The sequence below is a fragment of the Geotrypetes seraphini genome, chromosome 2 (genome assembly GCF_902459505.1).
Source record: "Geotrypetes seraphini chromosome 2, aGeoSer1.1, whole genome shotgun sequence".
Taxonomy (NCBI): Eukaryota; Metazoa; Chordata; class Amphibia; order Gymnophiona; family Dermophiidae; genus Geotrypetes; species Geotrypetes seraphini.
Genome location: NC_047085.1, coordinates 393,305,061 through 393,330,344, shown reverse-complemented (window position 1 = coordinate 393,330,344; position 25,284 = coordinate 393,305,061). Strand labels below are relative to the sequence as shown.

The window sequence follows — 25,284 nt, the reverse complement described above, 5'->3', positions numbered from 1 at the left end:
CTGATACTGCAGATGGGAAAAAAGACCAAAAAGAATCAAAGAAATGCTGCCCATTCAATTTCATTCGAAGATGGCCCCATCCATAGCGTGCCTGTATGTGTCTCAATTTGAACATAAGTTTTTATATCCATCTGAGTACTGGCAATTCTTTTTATTTTGGAAAAGATATATTGATGATGTTTTTGCAGTATGGACTGGTACGGTGTCTGATTTGATGGCATTTTTTGATTGGCTCAACGGCTGTGATTCCAATCTTCAGTTTACCATGACTAAGGATTGTCACCAGGTATCTTTTTTGGACATTAATATCATTTTACATCAAGGCTGTTTTCAGACGTCCATATATCGGAAGCCTACAGACAGAAATAACTTACTTCAATATGATAGCTTTCATCCCAAACACCTGAGGAATAACATACCTACAGGACAATTCCTGCGTCTTAGGAGATTATGTTCTACGGTAGAAGAATATGTGCACAGGGCAGAGGAAGTGAGGCACAGATTTTTGTCAAAAGGATATCCACCATCAGTCCTTAAGAAGGCCTATAAGAGAGGCCTATATGCCAATCGGACTTTGTTGTTACAATCACAAGCTAAACCTGAATCTCACTCCCTGGTGTGTGTTATACCATATTCCACTCATGCCTTTCAAATTAAGAAAATTATTAAACAACATTGGTCTATTATGCAATATCATGAAGTTTTTTCTGATGTCCCTAGGTTTGCTTTTTCTAAACCTTTGAATCTTAAACAAAAACTCACTCGTTCTCAGTTTGTAAGTCACCTTCCTCAACAAACCCTACAGGGGCAACACTCTCCATGTGGCCGCTGCAAGATATGCCGATACAGTGTCACTATCCAACAGATGTCACTCACTCCTCATTTGAAGTACACGCAGCATAATACGAATTGTAATTCTCACCATGTAGTATACGCTATCTCATGCCCATGCCACCTTGTCTATGTAGGGTGCACCACCCGCCATTTGAAACTGCGCATTGGGGAACATATGAGTCGCATTCGGACAGGGGTGCAGGAAGCTCCCCTGGTCCAGCATTGGCAACAAGCCAATCACACCTTGGAGGATCTCACATTTACAGTGCTGGATTGCATATCCAGCCCCAGAGGTGGTGATATTGCACGTATGTTGTGGAGGAGAGAACAAAAATGGATTTTTAATTTGCATTCCCTCCATCCTAGTGGCCTTAACAATGAAATTGAATGGGCAGCATTTCTTTGATTCTTTTTGGTCTTTTTTCCCATCTGCAGTATCAGCTTTCAGTTTTTTCTGCAATATGAATGAATGACGTCATCACGTTCACGCTCGGGTGTTCCCCTCCCCCCTCTTTTAAAAGTCAGAGCGGGAGTCGGCGTTCTCCGTTGCATGGAACTTTTCAGTTTGTTGACCGGTATGTAGCTACATTGTGTCTCCTTCCCGCTTGCTAGCTGCTAACATTTTAATACCTTGCACAAGTTACAGTAGCCTTTTGAGCTTCAGTGCCTGTATCTAGTGTTTGTTACTTTTCTTTTTTGTTGCATTTCAGATCACAGTTAAAGCACTTATATTTAGTGTGAGTTTTGACATAACTTATCTACCTTCGGCTGGCGGGGTCTCCTGAAGCAGACGCCGAAACGGGGCCGCGTCGGGACCCTGTGAAGTTGAAAATTTTGTTGCATACAAGCTAAGTACAATCTTTAGCATATCCTGAATGCAATCATTTTTTATTTTGCACTTTTGAAAATTTTGTGAGTCATTCTACCTAAGTGTTGAATACAGTTTTCAATCAATTCACACCTTCAAAAGTTGGACTCGTTCTTACCAAATACTATGCTATGATTGGATATACAACTCTTATTCCAAGAGGGGGTTACCTCCCCCTCTTCAGAGTTACATGCCTCTGAGCTATGTTACAGTGTATACGAGCCCTTCCTATTTGGAGGTTTAATTGACTTGAGTCAGTCTCCTTAATTACAGCTCAGCTATTTTTCTGACTCCCTATTGCTACATTGTCCCTGTTCATTAGCAACACTGAAGTTAGGCTTACTGGTCTGTAAATTCCCAGATCTTCCCTGGAACCCTTTTTAAAAATTGGTGCGACATTGGCCACCCTCCAATCTTCAAGTACTACAGACGATTTTAGCGACAGGTTACAGATCAGTAACAGCAGATCAGCAATTTCATGTTTGAGTTCTTTCAGTACCCGGTGATGTATACCATACGGTCCAGGTGATTTATCACTCTTTAACTTGTCAATTTTGCTTATGTAGTAGGTCTTCCTGGTTCATTGAGATTTCTTTCAGTTCCTCCGCATCATTACCCTTGAAAACCATTTCTGGTTTAGGTAGATCTCTTATATCTTCTTCTGTAAAAGCCAAAGCAAAGAATTCATTCAGTCTCTCTGCTAAGGCCTTATCCTCCCCCAATTAGGCTACTCTTCTGCTGGTTAGCGTTGTGGGCTGAGAACCTGGTGAACTGGGTTTAATTCTCACTTCAGCTTCTTGTGACTGGGAAAGTGACTTATTCCTCTCCCTAGGTATAAAAACTTAGCTTGTGAATCCACTAGGGTTAGGCTACGTTTGAAAAGGACTGGGCATGTCACTGAATACTATGTGAAGCTATATATCATATACATTTCAGGTTGCTAGTGATGGTGCATTTGTGTTTGAATGGTTTGGCTCCTGCAAGTTTGGTGGGTACTATTCATGCTTATGTCCCTCTGTCAAAATGGTGCTCTGTCCATCATGGCGATTGTCTGTGCTATCTGTAAGGGACCTGGGATTGAATTCCTCATGTATGAATATGTTCTCCACGTAAGACTATGTTCTCCCTACCTTTGTATATCACAAAGGAATGTAATCTCAATGGGTTTAAGAAGTTATTGAAGAGACATTTATTTTGCAATATGAAATATGGGCATTAAGACAGCTGTTTAGGTGTAAGCGCTGAGTTGCTTATTTGTGTGACTGTTTTTATATGTATTTTATGAATTTTTTTATTATTTATGTTTATACTTGTGAGCCACTTTGGGAAAAGCAGGTTATAAATTAAATAAAACAAAAAAAACCCTGTATGTAAAAATAATATTTATTGAGCATTACCAAAATCTAAGAACAATAACAGAAGCAAACAGTGCACCAAGATCAATTATTATGATTAACAATAACTACTCCTAATGGAATATGGTCAGTTTTGAATAAAAATATCAGCTCTCCTCAAAGGAACCCTCCCTATTCTTTTTACCTACCCAATAGTCCCCCAGACTCCTCTAGAAAGTGCCTGCATGTAATAAATGGAAACATGACGGCAGACAAAGGCCAAATGGCCCATCTAGTCTGCCCATCCACAGTAACCATTATCTCTTTCTCTCTCTTGGAGATCCCACATGCCTATCACAGGCCCTCTTGAATTCAAACTCAGTCTCTCTTTCCATCACCTCTTTGATTGAACTACAGAAAGGTGATATATCAAATCCATGATCCAATAATTCCACTACTGTATACATTATGCTAAAAAATGATTAATTTTGTGCCTATTCTGATAAATGCAGTTACAGAAGCATGTAGGTATGTTTATACTTTCTCAGCTGAAGCATAAAAGCAAAATGTTTGACCCAAAGGTATTGCTTTCGAAAGCTAATAAAAAATGTATTAAGTTAGTACAATAAAAAAGTTATCATTGGTTGTTGTTGTTTTTTTTAAAATTTGTTACCTTAAAAGTAGACTAACATGGCTATCACACCATTTTATCCAGTTAAAGCCTGAAATCCAAATACTGCTATTGAAAGGAGAAGTGGGAGAAAGCCAGGCTCTCTCATGGTTACAGCTTTAAAACAGTTCTCTGTCCTTTCAAGCCTAATGTTGGATAAAGCAAAGAGCTTCTGCAGCATCTGAAACTCTTCTTTGCCCTTGAAAATGGATAGTGTTGAATCCTCCAAAGTAGTGTTTTCTTCTAATACTGTATTGAGCTGCATAAGAAATAATAATAGAGAAATCAAGCACTTTTCATGTAATTTTTTTTTTTTTTTGCTCTTCTATCTGCTGTCGGTTCTCATGATTATGTAAGAGCAGCTGTAAATTAAAGAAAGAGGTGTACTGTCTATGAATCCCTTAACCTAGGGTTACCAGACGTCCGGATTTCCCCAGACATGTCTTCTTTTTGAGGACATGTCTGGGGGTCCAGATGGCTTTTCAAAACCTGGGATTTTGTCCGGGTTTTGAAAAGCCTCCTCAAATCATGGGCAGGGAGGAAGTCCACGAATGCACAGATGCCATGCAATGATGTCGCTTGTTGTGTGGCGTCATCGCATGGCATCTGCACATGCGCAGATTTCCTCCCTGCCGGACAAGAGTAGGCAGCCGGGGGGGAAGGGGAACTAGGGCGGGACTGAGGGTGGGATTAAGACATTATAGGGCAGGGATGGGCAGAACTGAGCGGGCCTGGGGGCTGGTCTAGGGGTCCGGATTTTCCGATTGGAAAATCTGGCAAACCTACCTTAACCCTCTTTGGTCACACATGCAAACTATGACAGTTTATTGAACTGGAGCTTGAGACTGCTGTAATGTGACCAGAGCAGATCCCATGACTAAAATATATGCCTCTTTGTAGCAGTATTTCAATAACTTGCAGGGTCCTACACTGAAATCAAAGCATCTATGGGATTGTTGATTGAGCTGATGAAGGAGACACCAATAGTTGGAAAGTTGAGATGATTGTTTATGTTATGTTAATCAGGTTTCCTATTCAGCTCAAGGTTGGATTACATTACAAGTTGGGTCAGTTACCCAGGAAGTTACAACGGACAGTTTAGTTTGGCATGGGTATTCAATAGAATTGCTAATACAGGTAGATCAGTACAGTTTATTAATACAGTTATGTCATATAAAAACATAGAAACATGATGGCAGATAAAGGCCAAATGGCCCATCCAGTCTGCCCATCCACAGTAACCATTATCTCTTCCAATGGATGGAAATTAGGCATAGTTTGGACGTCCTTAATGCAAGCTGCTAAATAGCTCTCTGGGTTTTTATTTTTGCTTTATTAAGCTCAAAATACATTTAATAAGGCACTACATAAACAGGGCACATCAAAACAGATATATTGCATGCAAAACCTTCTATTTTTGTGGACAAACAGCAATACTATTTGCTAATTAGAGGAAAAGATCCATTAACTGAAGCACAGCACATGAAAAACACAGCTTTATGTTTCTTGCAATAAGCTACCCTTTTTTCTGACTAAACAGTGCTCCAATCAGCTCATTCTTTAAACGCAGGGATCTCAAAGTCCCTCCTTGAGGGCCGCAATCCAGTTGGGTTTTCAGGATTTCCCCAATGAATATGTATTGAAAGCAGTGCATGCACATAGATCTCATGCATATTCATTGGGGAAATCCTGAAAACCCGACTGGATTGCGGCCCTCAAGAGGGACTTTGAGACCCCTGCAAAGCAAAGAAAGCACATGTAAAAATATGTAGATGGCATACATAACTTCATTTGCAAAAGCTTAAAACCAGATACAGACCCATTGAGCCACAACAGCTTCCACTAATGTTTTTCTTCCTCACATCTGCTATGGTAGCTTAGGGATCTGCTAAGCTATGATCTTGTCAGGTATTTTCACCTTCACATGGCTAGGATCAATAAGCTCTCGTGGTAGAAACCCCTATGACTGAAAAGAAGCAGCTGTGGCTCACCAGGTAAAAGCCCTGTGCTCATCTTCCAGAGGTCATGGGTTCAAATCCTAGAACATATTTTAATTGTGGCATTCTACCTTGTAGGTGCGCCTTGATGATCTCACAATGAAGTCAGCATTGTGCAGCTGCACACCTCCATTTGCAATGAAGTAGAAGCTAAACATCCAAATCATAAGCCCATACTAGTCCCACCCAATCCATGCCTCCAACATGCACCCCCCTTCAGATTTAGATGCTTTCAAGACAACCACCATAGAAATCCATCTACAAAATAAATTTAAAAATAGTAGATTGGAAGGTTTGGCGAGATAAACGTCCATCTGCCCCTTTATTCCACTTTTTGGATGGTTTTCGCTTTTGAAAATGAGCCCCAAATGTACCGAGCACCTAATTGCTAAAATAACAGGACTGAGATAGAATGACAATATAAGTAAAAAAAAAGTCTGGAGTCTTTATAAGAAATACTGTTATAAGAAATGATGAATTCTTCCCATACTGAAGTTTTATTCTCAAAAAATGTGGCTACCATATATACTTATGTATAAGTTGAGAAATTTTTACTTCAAAATCTTATCAATAAACCAGTTGTCTTATCTAAGGATCATTTTCCTAAACAGAAGCCACACCAAATTTATATTTTCCTTCTGTCTATTTCTTCTTTCTTGTGTAATATGTTGTACTTCACTATTTGCATTTTGTAATTCGCTGATTGTCCAGCTCTCTTCAGTGTGAACCGCCTAAAAGTCATCTGACTATGGCGGTATAGAAGAATAAAGTTATTATTATTATTATTATTCTCATCAATGCCTTGGCACTCTTGCTATTACTAGCTTTATGGCAGTATGGTGACAGACTGGCTGTGCTGAAGTTGCTTGAGAGAATACAGCTAGTGCTATATTTGTCCCTGGTATGAGAAGTATTCTTAATTCAGGATGGGCTTGCACAGTGTTCAAATTAAAGACAAGAGGTTTGAAGGAGATGTGCAAATCAGCCTCAGGAGTGATAAACATAAATAGTAGTGATTGATTAAAATCTGTAAATGGTCTGGCTGGTTGAGAGGAGGGTATGCCTAGAAAAGTGTATATGACAATTATCAGATACCAGCTACTTGAACTATCAGTCAAAGAGAAGGTTTAGCTGAGACATGTGGAAAGAGTTGGTGAGTGAAATTCTGGTTCCTTTTTTTTTTTTTTGGTAAAAGAAAAACAAGAGTTGTATATGGATTCTGAAAAATACTGATTCCTGAAAAAAATCATTCTCCTTGGATAGGAAAGGTGAACTTGCTAAAGTTTAGAGTGAGAAACTTATCAGTGAGGGATAAATACATAATTCTCATATACTGAAATCTGATGATTTAGCTGTATCCTTCTGGCTTTAGGTCTGTTCTGAAGCAGTGGGTTAAGAGAAAGAGGGGTGAGTTTGGGAAAGGCAGGAGAGATATTGAAGAGGAGGGAGCAACGTTGGACCCAGAGGTAAAAGAGAGGGGGAGTAATATGGGACCCAGCCTCAACTTATAAATGGGTCACAGCATTTTGGGCCATTTTTAGTCCCAAAACTGCCCTCGACTTATACACTAGTATATATGGAAATTCACTTGCTGAAGGAGATGATTATTGTTAGTATCCAATTTAGGAGCAAATGTTTTCAAAATTTCAAAGTATTTTTGGCTGATTAATCCACATTGTCAATCTTTTTAGAAATAAAATCTCTCTTTGCCTGCTAAATCTCTTTTCTCTAACTTGCTGCATTCTTTACAGATTCATAAAACAGGCACAGTCTTTCAGCATAATGAAGTTGATGCTTACAAAGAGGTAATCCTAAGTTATACCAATGTTTATTTAACCTAGATGGTGAAATAAATTTGTGGAGTGGGGCTAAAAGGTCTATTACCAATGAAAGTATGTGAGACAAAATTGAAGTTTGAGACTCAGGCGATTGTTAGGGAAAATCATTGAGAAAGTTAGACACCTCAGTAGTAAAACCTGAAGGTTTAACACATGCAAATTCCTAACAACTTTCTTAGAAGACTGAAGAGACTCAAAAGGAGTAATATTAAAGAGGCTAATTAAAAAAAAAAAAAAAAAAAAGATTAGTCCAAAACAGCGGAAGCAAAGTTAAATGAGTCGCCTGTTTAGTAGGATGGGTGAAAGACCTGAAAACTCGGCAGCAGAGCTTGAAAGAGATAGAGTTCCTCTCCTCTCTCCAACCGAGTCTCTGTGAGGCACAATATCTGAGCTGAGAAATTAATCAATAGATCTTTTAAAGGAGCAGATCTGGAGTGCAAGAAGGAACAGTTCAGCAACCCCAAAGTAAATTTAGAATTATCAGAAGGAACTTCGTGGGAAAGAAGACATGGTTGCAAAACGTGGAGACATGACCCAAGTACACATTAAGAAGGAGGATGACAACAGTCAACTACAGAACACAGAACCGGAATAGGATGGGAGTAGGCCTTGTCATATGCATAGGGTGACATCATTAAAAAGGTCTGATCTAAAAAAAACAACAGGGAGAATAAGAATAAGCAGTGGATGTAATTAGAGTTCACTCAAGGAGCTTCACCTGCTCCTTGGGCGCACTCTATAATCCAAAGTATCAGATCTGTATTTGGCCTACAATAATTGTTGCTCCATGTCACACTGTCTGCTAACCTCATAATTCTGCCTGGAGAGATGGTGTCTGTCTCCGTAGCAAATACGGAGGCAAATGCCATTCGCACCTTCAAATTACTCACCAAACAACTCAAGGCTGGTATAAGATGAAGATCACAGCATGTCTCAAGTACAGCTAAGGCTGAATCATCCAACTCTATTTAAAAGAAAGAAACTATAATCAGTGTACAGTATTTGATTATTCATGTCTGAAAGAGAGGGCTAATTAGAAGAAGCTGGGATACTGCTAAGCTAATTTATAGTCGACACATGCAGATTTTAGCCATTTTTAATACTTAGAGCAGCAGTCATCTGAAACAGAAGGCTGAAATGCATGTCATTTCTTTTTAAATTTAGAGAAGTCCTACTTCTGAGAGAGAATAAAGCATGGAAGCTCTGGATACATCCCTGTAAGTCCTGACAATAGCCAGGTGAAGGGGGATGGGAGAAAGACAAAGATCACTTTTCTCTTTACAGAAAAACTACCCTCATCCCCTGCAACTGAAATCTACCTTATCTATCTCTGCAGATGATAGAAACAGTAGATTAACTATGGAAAGATATTTCACCATTAACTGAAGAGCATGCAAAGATGGAGAAATACGCTGTTTTATGAGTTCAATTAGCTACTGTAGAAGTAAAAATAGAGAAAAAGCAACAGGTCCTGAGGCTGTGGGCTAGCTGTGGTTTTACACCAAGGCCCACCCAGCCAGATACCATAAAGAGATAAACAGGCCATGGTCAGAAGACAGAATTCTCAGAAGAAAGAATTCATAAGAAAAATCATCTAATAGAAAGTATCAGAGATGTTTAAAGTTGGGAGGGGGGCTTGTGCTCGGAAATACTAATATGGTGGGGAAACAGGCATTTCGGGGAAAAGGTAGGTTTTACGGAAAACAGAGTGGACATATAACATGACGTAGATGAGAATAGCCAATAAATGAATGTAGTTAGGCAGTAATGCATAAGTAAATAGCCAATAAGGATGTATCATGTGATGTAAACCAACGTGGTGTTGGCCACTAAGAAATGTATAAAAACCAGGCCTTTAGAAGGGAGAGGTCAGAACAGACATCAGAGGACCTCTAGGCCTAGAGGTCACCTTCTGTTGCGGTATATACTAAATGATTTATTCCTGTAAGCTGTTATTGATTGGATAAATAAATATATACTTATTGAAACCAGTATATAGCGTTCGAGGTCTCATTACCGAGGTAGGCCTGGACAGCTGCCTACTTCACTTCTCAACCATTTAAGGAGAATAGCCCAGCAGCATCCCTCCATTTGCCTCTGTCAATACACCTGTCCGCTTTCGAAGTTTCAGCTCTCCATAGTCACAAACCAGCATCCGTGTTGAAAGCATTCTGAATGCTACAGGCTTTGTTAGCACTCTCCCTCTATTCATCCCCCCAACTCGCAGCTCTGCTCTTGTCCTCCTAGGATAATCTTACCTATGATAAGCTCAATTCAATTGGCTCATTATATATTACCATATCCTGCGGGGAGACAGATGAGTGTTAAGCATTCGGGGAATCATTTCCAGGAAAACACTTCACTTAGCTGTGCTGTATGAAATGAGCCCATGAAATGGTACATTGTGCTTTCCATACTGAGTCCTTGTTTCTCAAACCTGCTGCAGACAGCAGGGGATTTGGGGGAAAAGTGGCAAAGGTATGAGTAAAAGCATGCAAAACTACTTCTCCCTTCCCTCACGTGCCAATGGTTTGCAAGAACCTTCTTGTTTTAATTTGTTTTAATCCAGTGTCTTGCAAACTTTCCGGCCGGCAGCATACTAAATCCAGTGCCCCGGCCGGAAGGCACCCAGAAGTGTGTGGAGGCCCATCTGGGCACGACCTGCTTTGGTGGAGGGATCCGTGAGGTGGTGAGAGGAGGAGAGATGCCAGCCAGGAGGAGAGTCATCTGCACTGGTTGACTTCTACAGGACATGCCGTTCACCACGAGAGGCACGTCCTGTAGGCAGTCAGTCGATGTGGACGACTCTCCTCACCAGTGTCACGGCACACCTGAAATCTCAGAAGGCACACAGTTTGCGATATACTATTTTAACCTATGTCACAAAAACGACAGCACCAGTCCATATTAGAAAAATGTGGCACTCCTTTACCTTCTAAAGCACTAACAAGACAGTGTGTGGCCAATAGAAGTTTCTTTTGCTGAGGCTCCTCCAGCTGCAAAACCAGATCATTTTCTATATTGTATCCCAAGAGTTTGCACAGGTTCTGGAAATTTTGCTGTTGCTCCCACTTTAACTCACTCAGTGCTGTCATATTAGGTATCTCTCCTGTACAGATATCACCTAGCTGTCCAAAGGAATAAACACAAAATACAGATGTATAAATACACAGATAAAACTAACATTTGGGGAGAGAGCTGTAAAACTATAGTTACTTCTAAGGTTGAAGACAAATGCACAAATCCTTTTTTTTTCTAAATATTAGCCACAATTAAAAAGGGTAAATTCATCATTCGTATCATTAAATAAATGAATAAAATTTATCCATTTAAAATAGACCAATATCCAAAGCCAAAAAATGAGGTGTCAACGCCAAGTATGAGCCAATCCTTGTTCTCTAAAACTCTTTCTATGCACAGACTAGCCCTCTAAAGGCTAATGTGTTAAACTAATCGCTAAATTTAGATATAATTCAGAACGGGTGGTTAATCAGCTCGCGGGAACTTCCTCTACAGGATTAAGGAGTTCACCTAGGGATATCCACAGTGTGTATGCGCTCAAAGCGCACGACAGGATTTCACCCACGAACATCATCTACCACCACCCAGTAGTGAATTTTTCAATTTATCGAAATGCTTTTTCTTAAAAAGTGCAATTTACATATTATTTTCATTAAAGTGTCATGTGCAAAGAATAAGTTAGAGAAAATGAAAAATACAAAATCATTAAGACCAATAGGTCCTTATCACTAGTTCAAAGAATTATGAAGGGAAACTTAGCTTTAAAGTGTCTGCTAGAGTCCAGAACCTTTTCTTTTAGGGGTGCCTCAACCGAATGCCCTACAGAGTCTCCCGTTTCTGGCATACTCGGGGGCACAACCCGCTATTCAAATTCACTGCTTGTTCATCTCTCCACGGCTTGCGAGAGACCAACATTCTTTTTATAATCAAGAGACCGTCAAATGACTCCGCCTCCTCTCCATAGAATAGTTGCCTGAGCCCAATGGCGGGCTCTACTCCCCCTTATCTGTAATTCGCTGCTGTTAATCACTCCACAGCTTCATTTATACCATGTGGAGCAAATGATTGTACAGTCTCCCTACCTAAAGAAGGATATAATACTACTGGAGAGGGTGCAGAGGCGAGTGACGAAGCTTGTAAAAGGTATGGAGAATTTGAGCTACAAGGATCGCCTCAGAAAACTAGGATTATTCACACTCGAGAAGAGGAGACTGCGAGGAGATCTGATAGAGACTTTTAAAATACTGAAAGGATTCGACGAAATAGAGCAGGGAACAACTTTATTCACAATGTCAAAGGTGACTCGGACAAGAGGTCATGGACTGAAGCTGTGGGGGGACAGGGCCAGGACAAATGTCAGAAAGTTCTGCTTCACACAGCGAGTGGTGAACGCCTGGAACGCTCTCCCGGAAGAGGTTGTGGAGGAAACCACCATTCAAGGATTTAAGGGCAAGTTGGATGCACATCTTCTTGAAAGACACATTGAGGGATACGAGTAACTAAGGTATTCGCCAGGGTAGGACTGGCTGGGCCTCCGCGTGTGCGGATCGCCGGACTAGATGGACCCAAGGTCTGATCCGGTGTAGGCATTTCTTATGTTCTTATGTTCTGCCAAGTATAAGACACGAGTATAAGAGCGTTCATGTGTTTGAACAGTTAAGTGATAATTTTAGCGATTTAATAGGCAGGAAAGGGAACTAAATTGTGCAATGATGGTTCCCTAATTCATCAGGTCTTTAGTCTGCTTCAGATGTGACTGAGGTGGAGGCACTGAGCACAATATAATATATTCACACTTTATTTGTAAGAAGTTTAGAAATATGTTGTAATAACTGGCAATGATATAATTACAACTAGTTGAAGTTGAATGCCAAGAACAGAACTATTCCTAGTATTGTTTGAATGGTGTTGTCATAGAAGCATAATGGCAGATAGAGGCCAAATGGCCCATCCAGTCTGCCCACCCACAGCATCCACTATCTCCTCTTCCCTAAGAGATCCCATGTGCCTGTCCCATGCTTTCTTAAGGTATATTTATTTATTTAATTTGTTTTCTATCCTGTTCTCCCCAAAGAGCTCAGAACGGGATACAGGTTGACATTCATAATATACAGTTAACAGGTTACAATTTGCCTGTTACAGTACAAGTTGGGATTTTTTTTTAACAAGTTTTATCCTAATTCAACATATACTAAGGATCTAATACCAATATACGTGGAGGGCATAATCAAAAAAAGTGTCTAAGTCTCCTTTTGGCCTAAGTCCCTAAACGTTCAACCCAGAAGCAGGGAAAGTGTCCATAACCAAAACAAACATCCATGTTTTGATTATGGCCTTCCTCTGCCTAAATGCCCAATCTGCACTACATCTAAAAGTACCCCCACAGCACGTCTACACTTTTTAGCCATAATGAAACAAAAAAACGCCTAAGCCAAAAACGTCCAACAGAAGGGCTTTTACGCGAAGGAGAAGCCAGTCCTTTGCCTAAAAGTTGGATTCTATAACCGGTGTCTGCAAAAACAACACCAGTTACAGAATCCCCCCCCCCAACGATCCAGGCAGGAGGGTGTCCAAGCCCTCCTGCCATGTCAAACCGTGACCCCCCCCCCCCTGACTCCATCGGGGCAAGAGGGAGCCCAAGCACTCTTGCCCCAGCCAACCGCGGCACCCCCGACATATCGGGGCAAGAGGGAGCCCAAGCCCTCTTGCCCCCGACTCCCCGACTCCATCGGGGCAAGAGGGAGCCCAAGCCCTCTTGCCCCAGCCAACCGCGGCACCTCCGACATTGGGGCAAGAGGGATCCCAAGCCCTCTTGCCCCGCCGATACTGCCCCACCCCCCGACTCGTTCGGACCAGGAGGGAGCCCAAGCCCTCCTGGCCCAGCCGATCCTTTACCCCCACCCCCACTACATTATGGGCAGGAGGGATCCCAGGCCCTCCTGCCCTCAACGAACCCCCCTCCCCCCAATGTCCGCCCCCCCCCAGAACCCACGATCGGCCCCCCTCCCAGCCGACCCGCAACCCCCCAGCTGACCCCACGACCCCCCCAATCCTCACCCCCCTTCCCCATACCTTTAGATAAGTTGGCCGGACAGACGGGTACCAAACCCGTCCATCCGGCAGGCAGTCCTCCGACGAATGGTCCCACAAGCGGGACCTAAGGCTACCGGGCCTATTCTGATTGGCCCAGGTGCCTTAGGCCCCACCAGTAGGCGGGGCTTTGGTTAGGCTGGGCCAATCCGGCCCCATTCGTCGGAGGGCTGCCTGCCGGACGGACGGGTTTGGCACTCGTCTGTCCGGCCAACTTACCTAAAGGTACGGGGAAGGGGGGTGAGGGTTGGGGGGTCGGGGGGTCAGCTGGGGGGTTGCGGGTCGGCTGGGAGGGGGGCCGATCGGGGGTTCTGGGGGGTGGACGTTGGGGGGAGGGGGGTTCTTCGAGAGCAGGAGAGCCTGGGATCCCTCCTGCCCGTAATGTAGTGGGGGGTGGGGGTAGAGGATCGGCTGGGCCAGGAGGGCTTGGGCTCCCTCTTGCCCCGATATGTCGGGGGTGCCACAGTTGGCTGGGGCAAGAGGGCTTGAGCTCCCTCTTGCCCCGATGTTGTGTGTGGGGGGGAGTGATGCATCGCGGCAGGAGAGATGCCTCATCTCCCCTACCGCGATGCCATCACTCCTCTACCCAAACTGCCGCGGGTCGCGGCAGTTCGGGTAGAAGAGTGATGGCATCGCGGTAGGGGAGTTGAGGCATCTCTCCTGCTGCGATGGTTAGGTTGCCGGGCCGCTGAACTGATGGCGCCAACGGCCATCAGCTCAGCGGCCCGTTTTTCGGCACTTAGACCTGGTTTTATTTCATCTAAGTGAAAAAAGTCTAAGTGCCAACTAAACTGTATTGGTTATACCTGTTGTACGCCTAGGTGTAGGTCGGTCCACCTCCCGCCCACTGCCCGCCCTTTCCCCTTCTCTAAACATGCCTCTTTTCTCTCTGTGCGTTTAGAGGCAGGGGAAAAGCCTAAGCTGGTTTTAGATACGTCTAAAAAACAGCTTTGGTTATGGGTACTTGGACGATCAGGCTTTTTGATCGTCCAAGTAGCCATTTAGGACACTTTTTAGATGGTTTTTTTTTTGGATTATTACCCCCATAGTATAGCGTTTACAGGTTACAATTTGCCACAGTTACAGAGCAAGGTTTTTGAACACAAGTTTTATCCTAACTTGACACACACTAGGGATCTAATACCAATATACAGTTCCCCCTCCGAATCCGTGGTTTCAGTACGTGCGGATTCGGTTATTCGCGATTTTTTTTCTTTTAAACAAAACTCTGTATTAGACCTTTCCCAGACCTTACCTGGTGGTCTAGCGGCGACGCAGGGCCGGATCGATCGTCCTACGCTCCTGCCCCATGCACAGCCATCATCAAAATGGCTGCCTTGAGTTTCCGTTGTAGTCTCGAAACTACAATGGGAACTCACGGCAGCCATTTTGATGATGGCTCTGCAAGGGGCAGGAGCGTAGGATGATTGATCCTGCCACGCATTGCCACAAGACCACCAGGTAAGGGCTGGGGAAGGTCTGGACACAGAAGGGAGGCGGGGATGGGTCAAAGCCGGTCCTACAAATTATCTGCGATTTTTCAATATTCACGGGCCGGCTCTGCCCTTAACCCCTGGGAATACTGAGGTTCTGCTGTACACAATACAGTATACAGTTTACAGGATAAATTTGAAATAGTTACAGTGCAAGATTTATCAATGTAAGTTTTTATTCTAATGTGACCCATATTGAGAATCTAGTACCAACATACACTACATTAATATTTCTTTGTAATCTATTGGCCTTAGGCAGGGGAGTTAAGTGTAGATCTCGGAGGACTTGGACTAGAAAGGCAAGTACTTCTTTAGACGCACAGAGATCGAAAAATTGCACTGAAATTGTAATTTGTACAATTGTGTTAGTCTACAGTAGGGATCTCCAAATCCTGTCCTTGAGATCCACAACCCAGCCTGATTTTCAGGTTTTCCACAATGAATATATATGAGATCTAGTTGCATTCACCACTTCCATCGCATTCAAATAAATCTCATAAACATTCATTGTGGAATTCATCTTGTTCAAGTATCATTTTCCCGGTTGCTAGCTTTTGGTCAATACTCCCATGCAAAATTAGATCTCTTTCTAGCTTTGCTCTATATAAAAAGGCTGTTAAAACTTGTTTCAGAAATATGATAACTATTAATATGTAAAGATTATTGTGGATATTCCTAGACAAATTGATCTAATATCTATTTTTCTGTTATCTGCTTAGAACCATAACTGGTAATAGCAGAATACAAGATTTGTAACTGAAAATGTAGGAACAATTAAATGAGACTGAGGAGAGAGTGAGTGAGAAGCTGGGGGGGAGTAGCACAGGGAATAGACTTAGTAGGAATGAAGGGAATAGACTTGGTAGATAAAGACAGGTTGTTCACCCTCTCCAAGGTACAGAGAACGAGAGGGCACTCTCTAAAGTTAAAAGGGGATAGATTCTATACAAACATAAGGAAGTTCTTCTTCACCCAGAGAGTGGTAGAAAACTGGAACGCTCTTCTGGAGTCTGTTATAAGGGAAAACACGCTCCAGGGATTAAAGACAAGGTTGGACAAGTTCCTGCTGAACCGGAACGAACGCAGGTAGGGCTAGTCTCGGTTAGGGTGCAGGTCTTTGACCTGGGAGCCACCGCATGAGTGGACTGCTGGGCGCGATGGACCACTGGTCTGACCCAGCAGCGGCAATTCTTATGTTTTTATGCATGTGCAGGGGCATCTTTCACTGCCACTATGAGTTGCTGTGTTGATAATGCCCGTAAAAAATACAGGCTTAAAAAAAAAAATATTGTACCGTTCAAGATGGCAAGAATCATTAGGGTTGAAGCCTTGTTGACTGGTACTATTTTTCAATCTTCAAACTTGTACTAATTCAGTCCCTTATTAAATCTGTTACCCTGTGTCCAGAATATGTGTCCAGATTTCGGACTATCCCTATCAGCAAGCAAAACAGAGAAATACAGTACATACTTCCCAGTAAGAGAGTGAAAGTTAGAGGAACCTTACTGAATTTTCCAGCAATGTCACTATTTCCCCTTGACGTAGGATTTTGCAGAGCAGTCTAAGCAAAACAGATCGTTTCTCTTCAGGCAGCTCCAAAAAGGACTGGAAAATCTTTCTCTGCGGCAAGATATCTTTATGAGAAATACACACACTATTAGTGCTTCAAATTTCAATACAACAGCAACAAAACCACTGGAAACGATGCCCACTATCTACAGCATTCTTCTACCGAAACTCATCTTCCTGCTAAGCAGCAATGTTTCAGCTGGTCTAACTTGCAGTGAAAGTTGCACAAACGAGCCAAGGAAAAAAGGTTTTAGACTTCTCCCAGGGTCTCCAGATGTAATCAGGCAGAGCATTTATACCACAGATTCAGAGAGGTTGTTCAATATTGAAGATGGTCCCTCTGATTTCAGATTTTTGTCTGGCAATAAGATTTCAGATATACAATATTAATATTTATCACCAGTTCTGCCGCTGCAAATCCAATGGCTAGTTTCTCCGATATTCTCGTTTCCTGTTTTACAGATAGGGTTTCTATTTGGCCTCAGAAACACCACTCCACCGCCCTTAGAAAACACTATTCATGCGGGAAGCTTTATGTGTACATATCCTCACTGGCCTTTTAATTTATATTATCCTGATCAATTTATAAATATTAGAACTTATCCAAAGAATTACTGTTTGCTTAATTTCCCCCCCTCCCCCATAATTTTAAAGAGTAAAACCAATCTTTATAGTTTCACTTATCTTATTTAATGACTTGGGAGGGCTGGATCCAACATGTTTTGCCAAAGCTGTTACGAGGATCACCCCAGAGTCACCACTATCACCCGACTCACTTCAATTTCAGCTGAAATTGAAGCAAGTCGGGTGACGGCAGTGAATCTGGGGGGAACCTCGTAACAGTTTTGCAGCTTCGGCGAAACATGTCAGAGAGGTGCACAAGACTATATTACCCCCCTCCCCCGCCCCTTAATAGGGCATACTTTTTAAAGTATAGAGTAATTTTATAAAGGAATTTTCATGCATAAGGCCTTTTATAAAATTATCTCAAGGATTATGTGCAGTGCCAATGTGACGTATACTGTTATGTGCCTACTTGTAGGCATATACAAGGGAATTTGGGTAGAATGCCTGTGCAGTATTTATGAGGCATGAAGTCGCGGTCACTAAACTTATTGCAGCAGGGAGATCCCTTGCCGCGATAAGCTTAGCAGCCGCATCTAATTACAATGTAGGCCAGCATTTTGCTGGTCTACATTGTAAGCTTCTCCCTTTGGACTAGGGAGACGCGTGCGGCCACCTAGGTTCGCCTAAAGCGACTTCCAAGGTAAACCATGCCTCGGGAGCTTTTTTTCTAAAAACGTGCATCCCGATTGGCTTATTCTACTATATATGTTTTGAGAACTGCAAACAATACTCTAGGTGAGCTTGCATTGTGAAACGATACAGGGGCATAATATTCTTTGTTTTATTTTCCATCCCTTTCCTAATAATTCCTAGCATCCCGTTTGCTTTTTTGGCCACCGCTGCACACTGGCCGTAAGATTTCAGTGTACTGTCCACAGTGATACCTAGATCTTTTTCTTGGGTGATGACTCCTAAGGTAGACCAAAGCATCTAGTAACTTATGATTTGGATTATTCTTCCCCACGTGCATCACTTTGCATTTGTCCATGTTAAATTTCATCTGTTAGCTATGACCAGCTCAGAACTCAAGCCTTCCACTTATTGTTCCAGACTATCAGAAACCTTATGAAAATTCCACTTGCCTTTGGTTATTTCTAGACCTGTGTAATTACCTTGCTTTAACACGCTTAATGAAGCATCACCAGGAACAGCAGCTCTGTTCTTCACATTTCTGTCATTACTATCCACTATATCCCAGTGGTATACGGAGCAAACATTGCTGGCTCCTAGCCCTTGATGGGGGCCACTAGTAGAGATCCTCTCAAAACCGCCTTCTTTTTCAGACAGCAGGCAGAATTCTGTCAAATAAAAATCCCAAAACATGAAATTTCCTACACACAGCACTATTTATGTTAGTTAATTCAGTTGAATTCATCCGGGGACCAGTGGCTTCTACTTGCGTAAGTGCCAGTCAGCCCTGGCAGTTTATCTGGATAGGATTAAAGCAGTCCAGGTTCCAGAATTTTTCCAAGTGCGACTGATAATCAGTGCCGGTACCCGGATAACTAACCAGTAGCCAGCAATATTGGTAGTACTCAGCTAATGAGCTGGACATTTAGGCCCAAACTCTTTGCGGTGCACCATAAGTTAGGTGGCGGTAGGCGCCCTATCACCGCCTAATTTCATTGTTTTAACTGGCAGTGATAAATGGTGCGGTAATTGAACGTGTCATTTAAAACCAATTAAAATCTAATTTTTAAAAAATGTACGCACTTGCAAGCACCTATAAACGAGGGCATCCAACTTCCATCCACAGAAGGGCCTACCAATGCCTACGTCTAAAGTAGGCATGGTTTAAGCCTGAAGTAGACATAGGCACTGGTAGGCATCTCTATGGACACGATTCTTGTCGAAAGTAAGTGCCAGAAATGTAGGCCTGTAAAATCCTGGCCTACATTTCCATCGCCTACTTTTAACGTGGCCACGATTGACATGCGATCGGCACTGCTTTTCTGTGCAGCCACCACTAATGGTGCCTTTTAGAGAATCCAAACCTCTGTCTTATATCTGGATATTTTGCCCAGTATCCTGGAACAGCCTGGCCCTGAATATCTAGGTATAAATTAAAATACCATGGTTAGTGTTTGAAGTCAGCGCCAACTGTGGTGTTTAATACTGGATGTATTCCTGTGAGGAACAAGAGACATTATTGTCAATGTTAGATGGATATTGGAGAAGAGCAAAGAATACCCAAAGCCCCTTTACTTTTGCTTCATCGACTACAGAAAATCTTTTGACTGTGAGGATCACGCTAAACTATGGAGAACCGTGCTGCAATCTTTATTTTAAAAATTCTGCCATTCTAAATAAAGGAATTTCCACAGAATGTCCAAGCAGCATAAAAAAATCCCTTCTAAACAGGTAGGAGGTTAAGACAGGCCCAAAGTTTAAAGCAAGAAGCACAGTTACAAATTCAAAACCATAATATAATAGTAGCGCTTTAGGGACCAACATTCTCACATGACCACAAGAAGCACCTGTCAACAGCAGCGATCCATTCCACACTCTCTTTTATAGGATGTTGAGAAAACAAATGCAAACCCTTATCAAATTCCATGAATGACTACAAGATTTACTCCTAGGAGATTTTTGTAAAATACGAGGGTCATTTCATAAATAATACACACTAATTTTTTTAATTTACATGTTTTACTTTTTATTTTCAAGTATTTCTTTACAATCCTTCAATATAGTCTCCCTACTTTGCAATGACCAAGTCCCAACATCCGGGAAGCTTCATTATTCCATCCAAGACACCGTTTTTGTTCAGTTGCCGAATGGCTCGGGTACTGGCGGAAGAAAGCTCTTCCAGAGATGCAAAACGATTCCACGCATAGGTTGTTTCAACTTTGGAAAAAGGTCGAAGTCTGGTGGACTCATGTCTGGACTGTAGGGAGCATGAGGTAACACCTCCCAGCCATATTTGTGTCGTTTTTCAATGACGACATTCCCTATGTGCGGGCAAGTGTTGTCGTGAGGAATGATTGGCCCAGCCAAGAGCAACTGAGGTCGAGTTTTGTGCATATTTCTGCGCATTTTTTGCAAAACAAATCATGATAATTCACTGCTGTGACACTTCTTCCACATGGAACTTTGTCTGTGATGATGATGCCTTCATGATCATAAGCAAAATTCATCATTTTTTGATTTTTGATTGAGCTCGTTGAAATTTTTTTGGTCATGGGGAAGATGGAGCTCTCCACTCATCATTGAAAAACTATGTAAATACGGCTGGGAGGTATTACCTCATGCTCCCTACAGTCCAGACATGAGTCCACCAGACTGCAACCTTTTTCCAAAGTTGAAACAACCTATGCGTGGACATCGTTTTGCATCTCTGGAAGAGCTTTCTTCCGCCGGTACCCGAGACATTTGGCAACTGAACAAAAATGGTGACTTGGATGGAATAATGAAGCTTCCCGGACATTGGGACTCGGTCATTGCAAAGCTGGGAGACTATATTGAAGTATTGTAAAGAAATACTTGAAAAAACAAACACAACATATAAATTTTAAAAAAATAAAAAAATAGTGTGCATTATTTATGAAATGACCCTCGTACAAGGCATTCCCTATCAAGGGGTTCTGTGCTTTATAATTATTGGATTGCATTTTTTCTCCATTTTTATATGGATTTATTTATTTGGATTTAGCTCACGCCTTTTCAGTGGCAGCTCAAAGCGAGTTTACATGGAGGTATACCAGGTATTTCACATGTCTATGGTGGGTTTGTGATGTAATTTTGTAACAGAGTTTAACGAAGGGTTAAGTAGCTGACTCAAGAGCACAAGGAGCAGCTGCAGGGTTTGAACTGGGCTTTGCTGGTTTCTAGCCCACTGTGCTAACAGCTAGGCTATTCCCCTACCCCATGACATGGCACACATCAGACCTTATTGAGATATGAAGCGAGTTCTCTGCTCGACAGTGTGGTAGCGAGGGTGAGAGGCGTCCCTCCCGCACCCTCATCTCCACCCCCGCTCCTTCCTCTTTCTGCTGTATGTTCACTAAGTTAAAGCGGGGTTTGAATCCTACTTTGCCGCTTCCTCCAGCTCTGGTGCTCGTACAAAGCTCCCCTGTTTTTCGCCCCTATGTTTACGTAGTCCAGAGGCTCTATGCTACCCTCTTTCTGACACTGCCTAAGTCTGCACCTCCTTCCCCCACCCCCCCATGCCAGCAAGGGGCCCCGCTATCTTCCCTTGTGAACTTACTCTTGCTTCTTCCTCTGGGAGCTCCGCATGGGAATGGGAGCAGGATATAAGCTACATGTCTTGGCCTCCTTTCCTCTGTCAATAGATGACCCTTCTTCCTCTTTCTGTTCTCCATCATGTCACCCCCCTTCGCTCTCGCATTTTCTTTGCTTTCCCTTTATTTTGGAATTGTTCTCCAGTCTCACCCCTGTTCATCTCCGGCCCTCACCTCTCCCTCCCCCCTTTTCCATCTAGCCCCAACCTGCATACTCTTTCTTTCTTCTCTTTCCCTACTAATTTCAATCCCCCCCCCCCCGTCTCTATCTAGCTATAACCCCCGTACTCTTTCTTCTCTCTCTGTACATCCACTGCCCTCTCTCTCCGGGACTTGGCTAAATGGTGTTTGCTCTGGCCTGCCCCCCTCCTCTCCCTCTTCCCTCCCCCCACCCATTGATGGTGTGAGGACCTGTGCTGAGACCTACATACTGAGCAGCTGATCAGGATTCCTCCTGCAGCAAGAGCAGCCAGCACTGAATACCAATGCTCTGAGAGCCCCCACCCCCTCCCCTGGCAATCGGAATCCCCTCTCCTTCAGCAAGGAGTCCAACACCTCCATAGCACGGCCCTCCCTCCCTCCCCCAAGCCAGAGAGAAAGGGTCCCTGCTCTCCTCCTTCACACGCTGCAAGCCCTCCAAGCCCAGGGCCCCTGTCTCTGAGATTGGAGGCAGGAGAGCGAGTGAAAGGAGCTGAGATTCTGTTGGGGCCCCCCCTTAGCGCCTCAGAACCTCGGAGCAAAGCAGTTCGAACTCGGAGAGAGGCGAGCAGGTGGGGCCAGCAGATGAGGTGAGTTGCTGCAAGGTCTCGCAATGACTGCGTCTGCCGGTCCATCCCCCTGTGACGTTACTTACTTCTTTCGACACTGTCATCGCGGGACCTTGCAGCAACTCACCACGTCCGCCAGCCCCACCTCCTCTTGTTCCGGAGCAGAGCCGGTACTTCAATCACATCGATGGGGGGGGCCGCGTTGCCGATGGATGGGGGGCCGCATTGTCGGGAGGGGGGGCTGCAACATTGTGTTGCGGTTAAAAAAAAAAAAATTGGAAAAGTCCTCTGCCCTCCTCAGTGGGTCCTTCTGACAATTTTGGGCCCTAGGCATGTGCCTACTGGGCTTACCCTTTAATTCAGCCCTGCTTACAGGTAAAACAAGAAGAAACAAAGGAGACAAGAAGAGCAACCTTCAGATGGCAGTTTTATGGAATTAAGCCTCTGGCATTTCAGGACTCTGCAGAAATTAGATGCTGCCCCTGAAGTGCAGGACATGTTGTGTATGCCAGTCAGAGGATGAGAATAACTCTGCTTTATCAAATCACCAATCAAATAAGGAACCAGAAGATCAAGGACATTGTGTATGGTTGAAGCAGGAAACAAAGCAGTTCCTGTGGGAAATGAAAAGAGGAAGGCAGCACAAAAAAATTGAAACAAGAGTAGCAAATTTCTATCACCTACCAAAGTGCCCGTCATGTTTGATATACAACTCGATAACAGCATAGGCAATGACCGCTGGAGGTGGGATTTCAAGGACCACGTTTGCACCTTGAACCAAGTTTCCATCTTCATTCACTGAAACCTGTGGAAGACGACTCATTACAACTCCAAATGTAACATCATGCAAAATTTTAACACTGTCAGGGAAACAGAAGCAGCGCTTACAGGTCAGTTTTCAAAGAGTTTAACAAGCTAACTTTGGAAATTAGAGAGCCAAGATTGTTTTGAATGTTTTTCCTCACCAAACAGCTAAATATAACCATCTCAATTCACAAGTAGCCAAATATAACCTGCCATTAAAAGAGGAAGCTCCAGAGGCATTCCAAGAGTGAGCTTACAATATTTTGCATTTTTCAGTCTCAAAGTAGTAGCTTCAATGTTCTGGCAACCAAGACTAAAAACAAAGGGATATCTTGTACCACGAACCCTATACTAGAGCTAGGGCTCCTTTTACGAAGGTGCGCTAGCGGTTTTAGCGCGCGCTACACGATAACGCCTCCATAGAGCTTGCGTTAGTATTTTTCGTGTAGCGCGGGGTTAGCGTGCGCTAATCTTTAGCGCGCGCTAAAAACGCTAGCGCACCTTCGTAAAAGGAGCCCAGTGTCCGTCTGTGTCCAGCAGAGAGCAAAGTACTCCATTTCTGTTTTATTTCAAATGATTCCTCTAAAGAAAAAGAACCACCAGAATTCTTCTTGGCACAAAACTGTGTGAAGACAAAGCAGGAGGTCCAAATTGAAATGCAATTTAACATGGCATTTTATGCCACTTAGCCAATGCAAAATCCCTGCTTACAGGCAGTTTACATAAATAGTGCGCTCTGTTCATTCATTACCTTTACAATGGGAGTTTTCATTCCTGTTAGTCCCCCAAGTTTTCCTTCTGTCTGAATATGCTCCAATAACACACACTTCTGAGTCGTCATTATTTTTTCTTTTACGATGCACAAGGTCTCATTTCTCCTTCCTAACATCTGCTGTACCAAAGGATGTTTCAAATCTATTGTCCTGTAAACAAAAAACACCAAAGTAAATCCATTTATCGGGGCAAGCTATCTGCAGTATAAGGTTTTATTGCAATACTGACTTTCTTTTTGGAGAAAACATAGAGGTCCTTTTACTATGGTGCATTAGCCGTTTTAACGCGTGCTAAACGCTAACGCATCCATTATAGACTATGAACACGTTAGCGTGCGCTAAATTGGCTAATGTGCCTTAGTGAAAGGACCCTGTAGTTACTTACCTATAAATAGGTGCACTTTTGAGGATAGCAGGACTTAGACCACCGAAAGAGCCCGGTACGGGAAGCATTTCCCCAGCAACTTTTCTAGAATCCTTTCAGTAGGTTGTGTATATGTGCCTGTTCCCACCTACTGATGGTACGCTAGATCTCCTCAGTCAATTACCGTACATGCTAGATCAGTGCTTCTCAACTGGTGTGTTGCAAGCATCTGGGAGATATGTCGTGGAGTTGGCACAGACAGCGGCTTTTGTCCCCCAATTTGAAAGGTTGCACACAATTCCCTCCTTTTCTTTCCCCTCCCATCCTGCCGCAGTTCCAGAATCTCTCCCCGTCCCAAATCCACCACTTCCTCCTCGTCCTTCCTCAAGATCCCTGGTTTAAAAAACCTGTTCTTTGCCAGCGTCAGCAGCAGCAACAATGGTTAACACACCGACTAGGCCAAGCTGGATCCTTCCCTCTGCAGTGTCCTGCCCGAGCATAAATAAGATGCTATGTCAGAGGGGTGGGGCACTGCGAAGGGAAGGATCTGGCTCGACCCAAGTAGCATGTTGTCACTTCCACTATTGGCACTGGTGAAGAACTGAGGTTTGATGGACTGGAGGTCCTGAGAGAGGACAACGAAGAGATGCTACACTTCTGGGTAGAGATGTTGCATTCACGGAAGGTGGGGGAGAGGGAGGGACAGGAGAGATGATAGACCTTGGGTAAGGGGAAATGTCAGATCGGGGGTGGGGAGTTGGGGACAAGAAGGACACAAGTCAGTTGGAGGTGTGGTTGGGGAGAGTTGAGGGTAAGGGCTAGAGGATGAGAAGAGAGGGACATGCCATATGTACTTGAATATAAACTGTGGGTGCATATACAGCCTGCAAGCCTCCTTGTCAGACTGTTACCACTCTTTATTTCTGGGCCTAGACACTCAAGGACCCCCTGCCAGGAATAGAGGAAGGCCTTGGCAATGACCCAAAGGCTTCTG

At 43.3% G+C, this 25,284-nt stretch overlaps 1 protein-coding gene across 4 annotated transcripts in view; it reads right to left on the bottom strand.

The window, feature by feature from the left end:
• Window positions 1–3,067: 3,067 nt before the first annotated feature.
• Window positions 3,068–25,284, bottom strand: part of GSDME (gasdermin E) — an 83,659-nt gene continuing 61,442 nt past the window's right edge. For 3 of the 4 annotated variants that reach the window (XM_033930826.1, XM_033930825.1, XM_033930824.1), the window contains exons 4-10: window positions 23,905–24,076; window positions 23,034–23,154; window positions 18,454–18,639; window positions 16,652–16,779; window positions 10,474–10,669; window positions 8,432–8,505; window positions 3,068–3,965 (exon numbers count right to left, since the gene is read on the bottom strand). In XM_033930826.1, the coding sequence (XP_033786717.1) occupies window positions 3,744–3,965; window positions 8,432–8,505; window positions 10,474–10,669; window positions 16,652–16,779; window positions 18,454–18,639; window positions 23,034–23,154; window positions 23,905–24,076 (1,099 nt within the window). In that variant the 3' untranslated portion in view covers window positions 3,068–3,743. The remainder of the gene's footprint in view (window positions 3,966–8,431; window positions 8,506–10,473; window positions 10,670–16,651; window positions 16,780–18,453; window positions 18,640–23,033; window positions 23,155–23,904; window positions 24,077–25,284) is intronic. The other variant, XM_033930827.1, reaches the window with a different exon arrangement.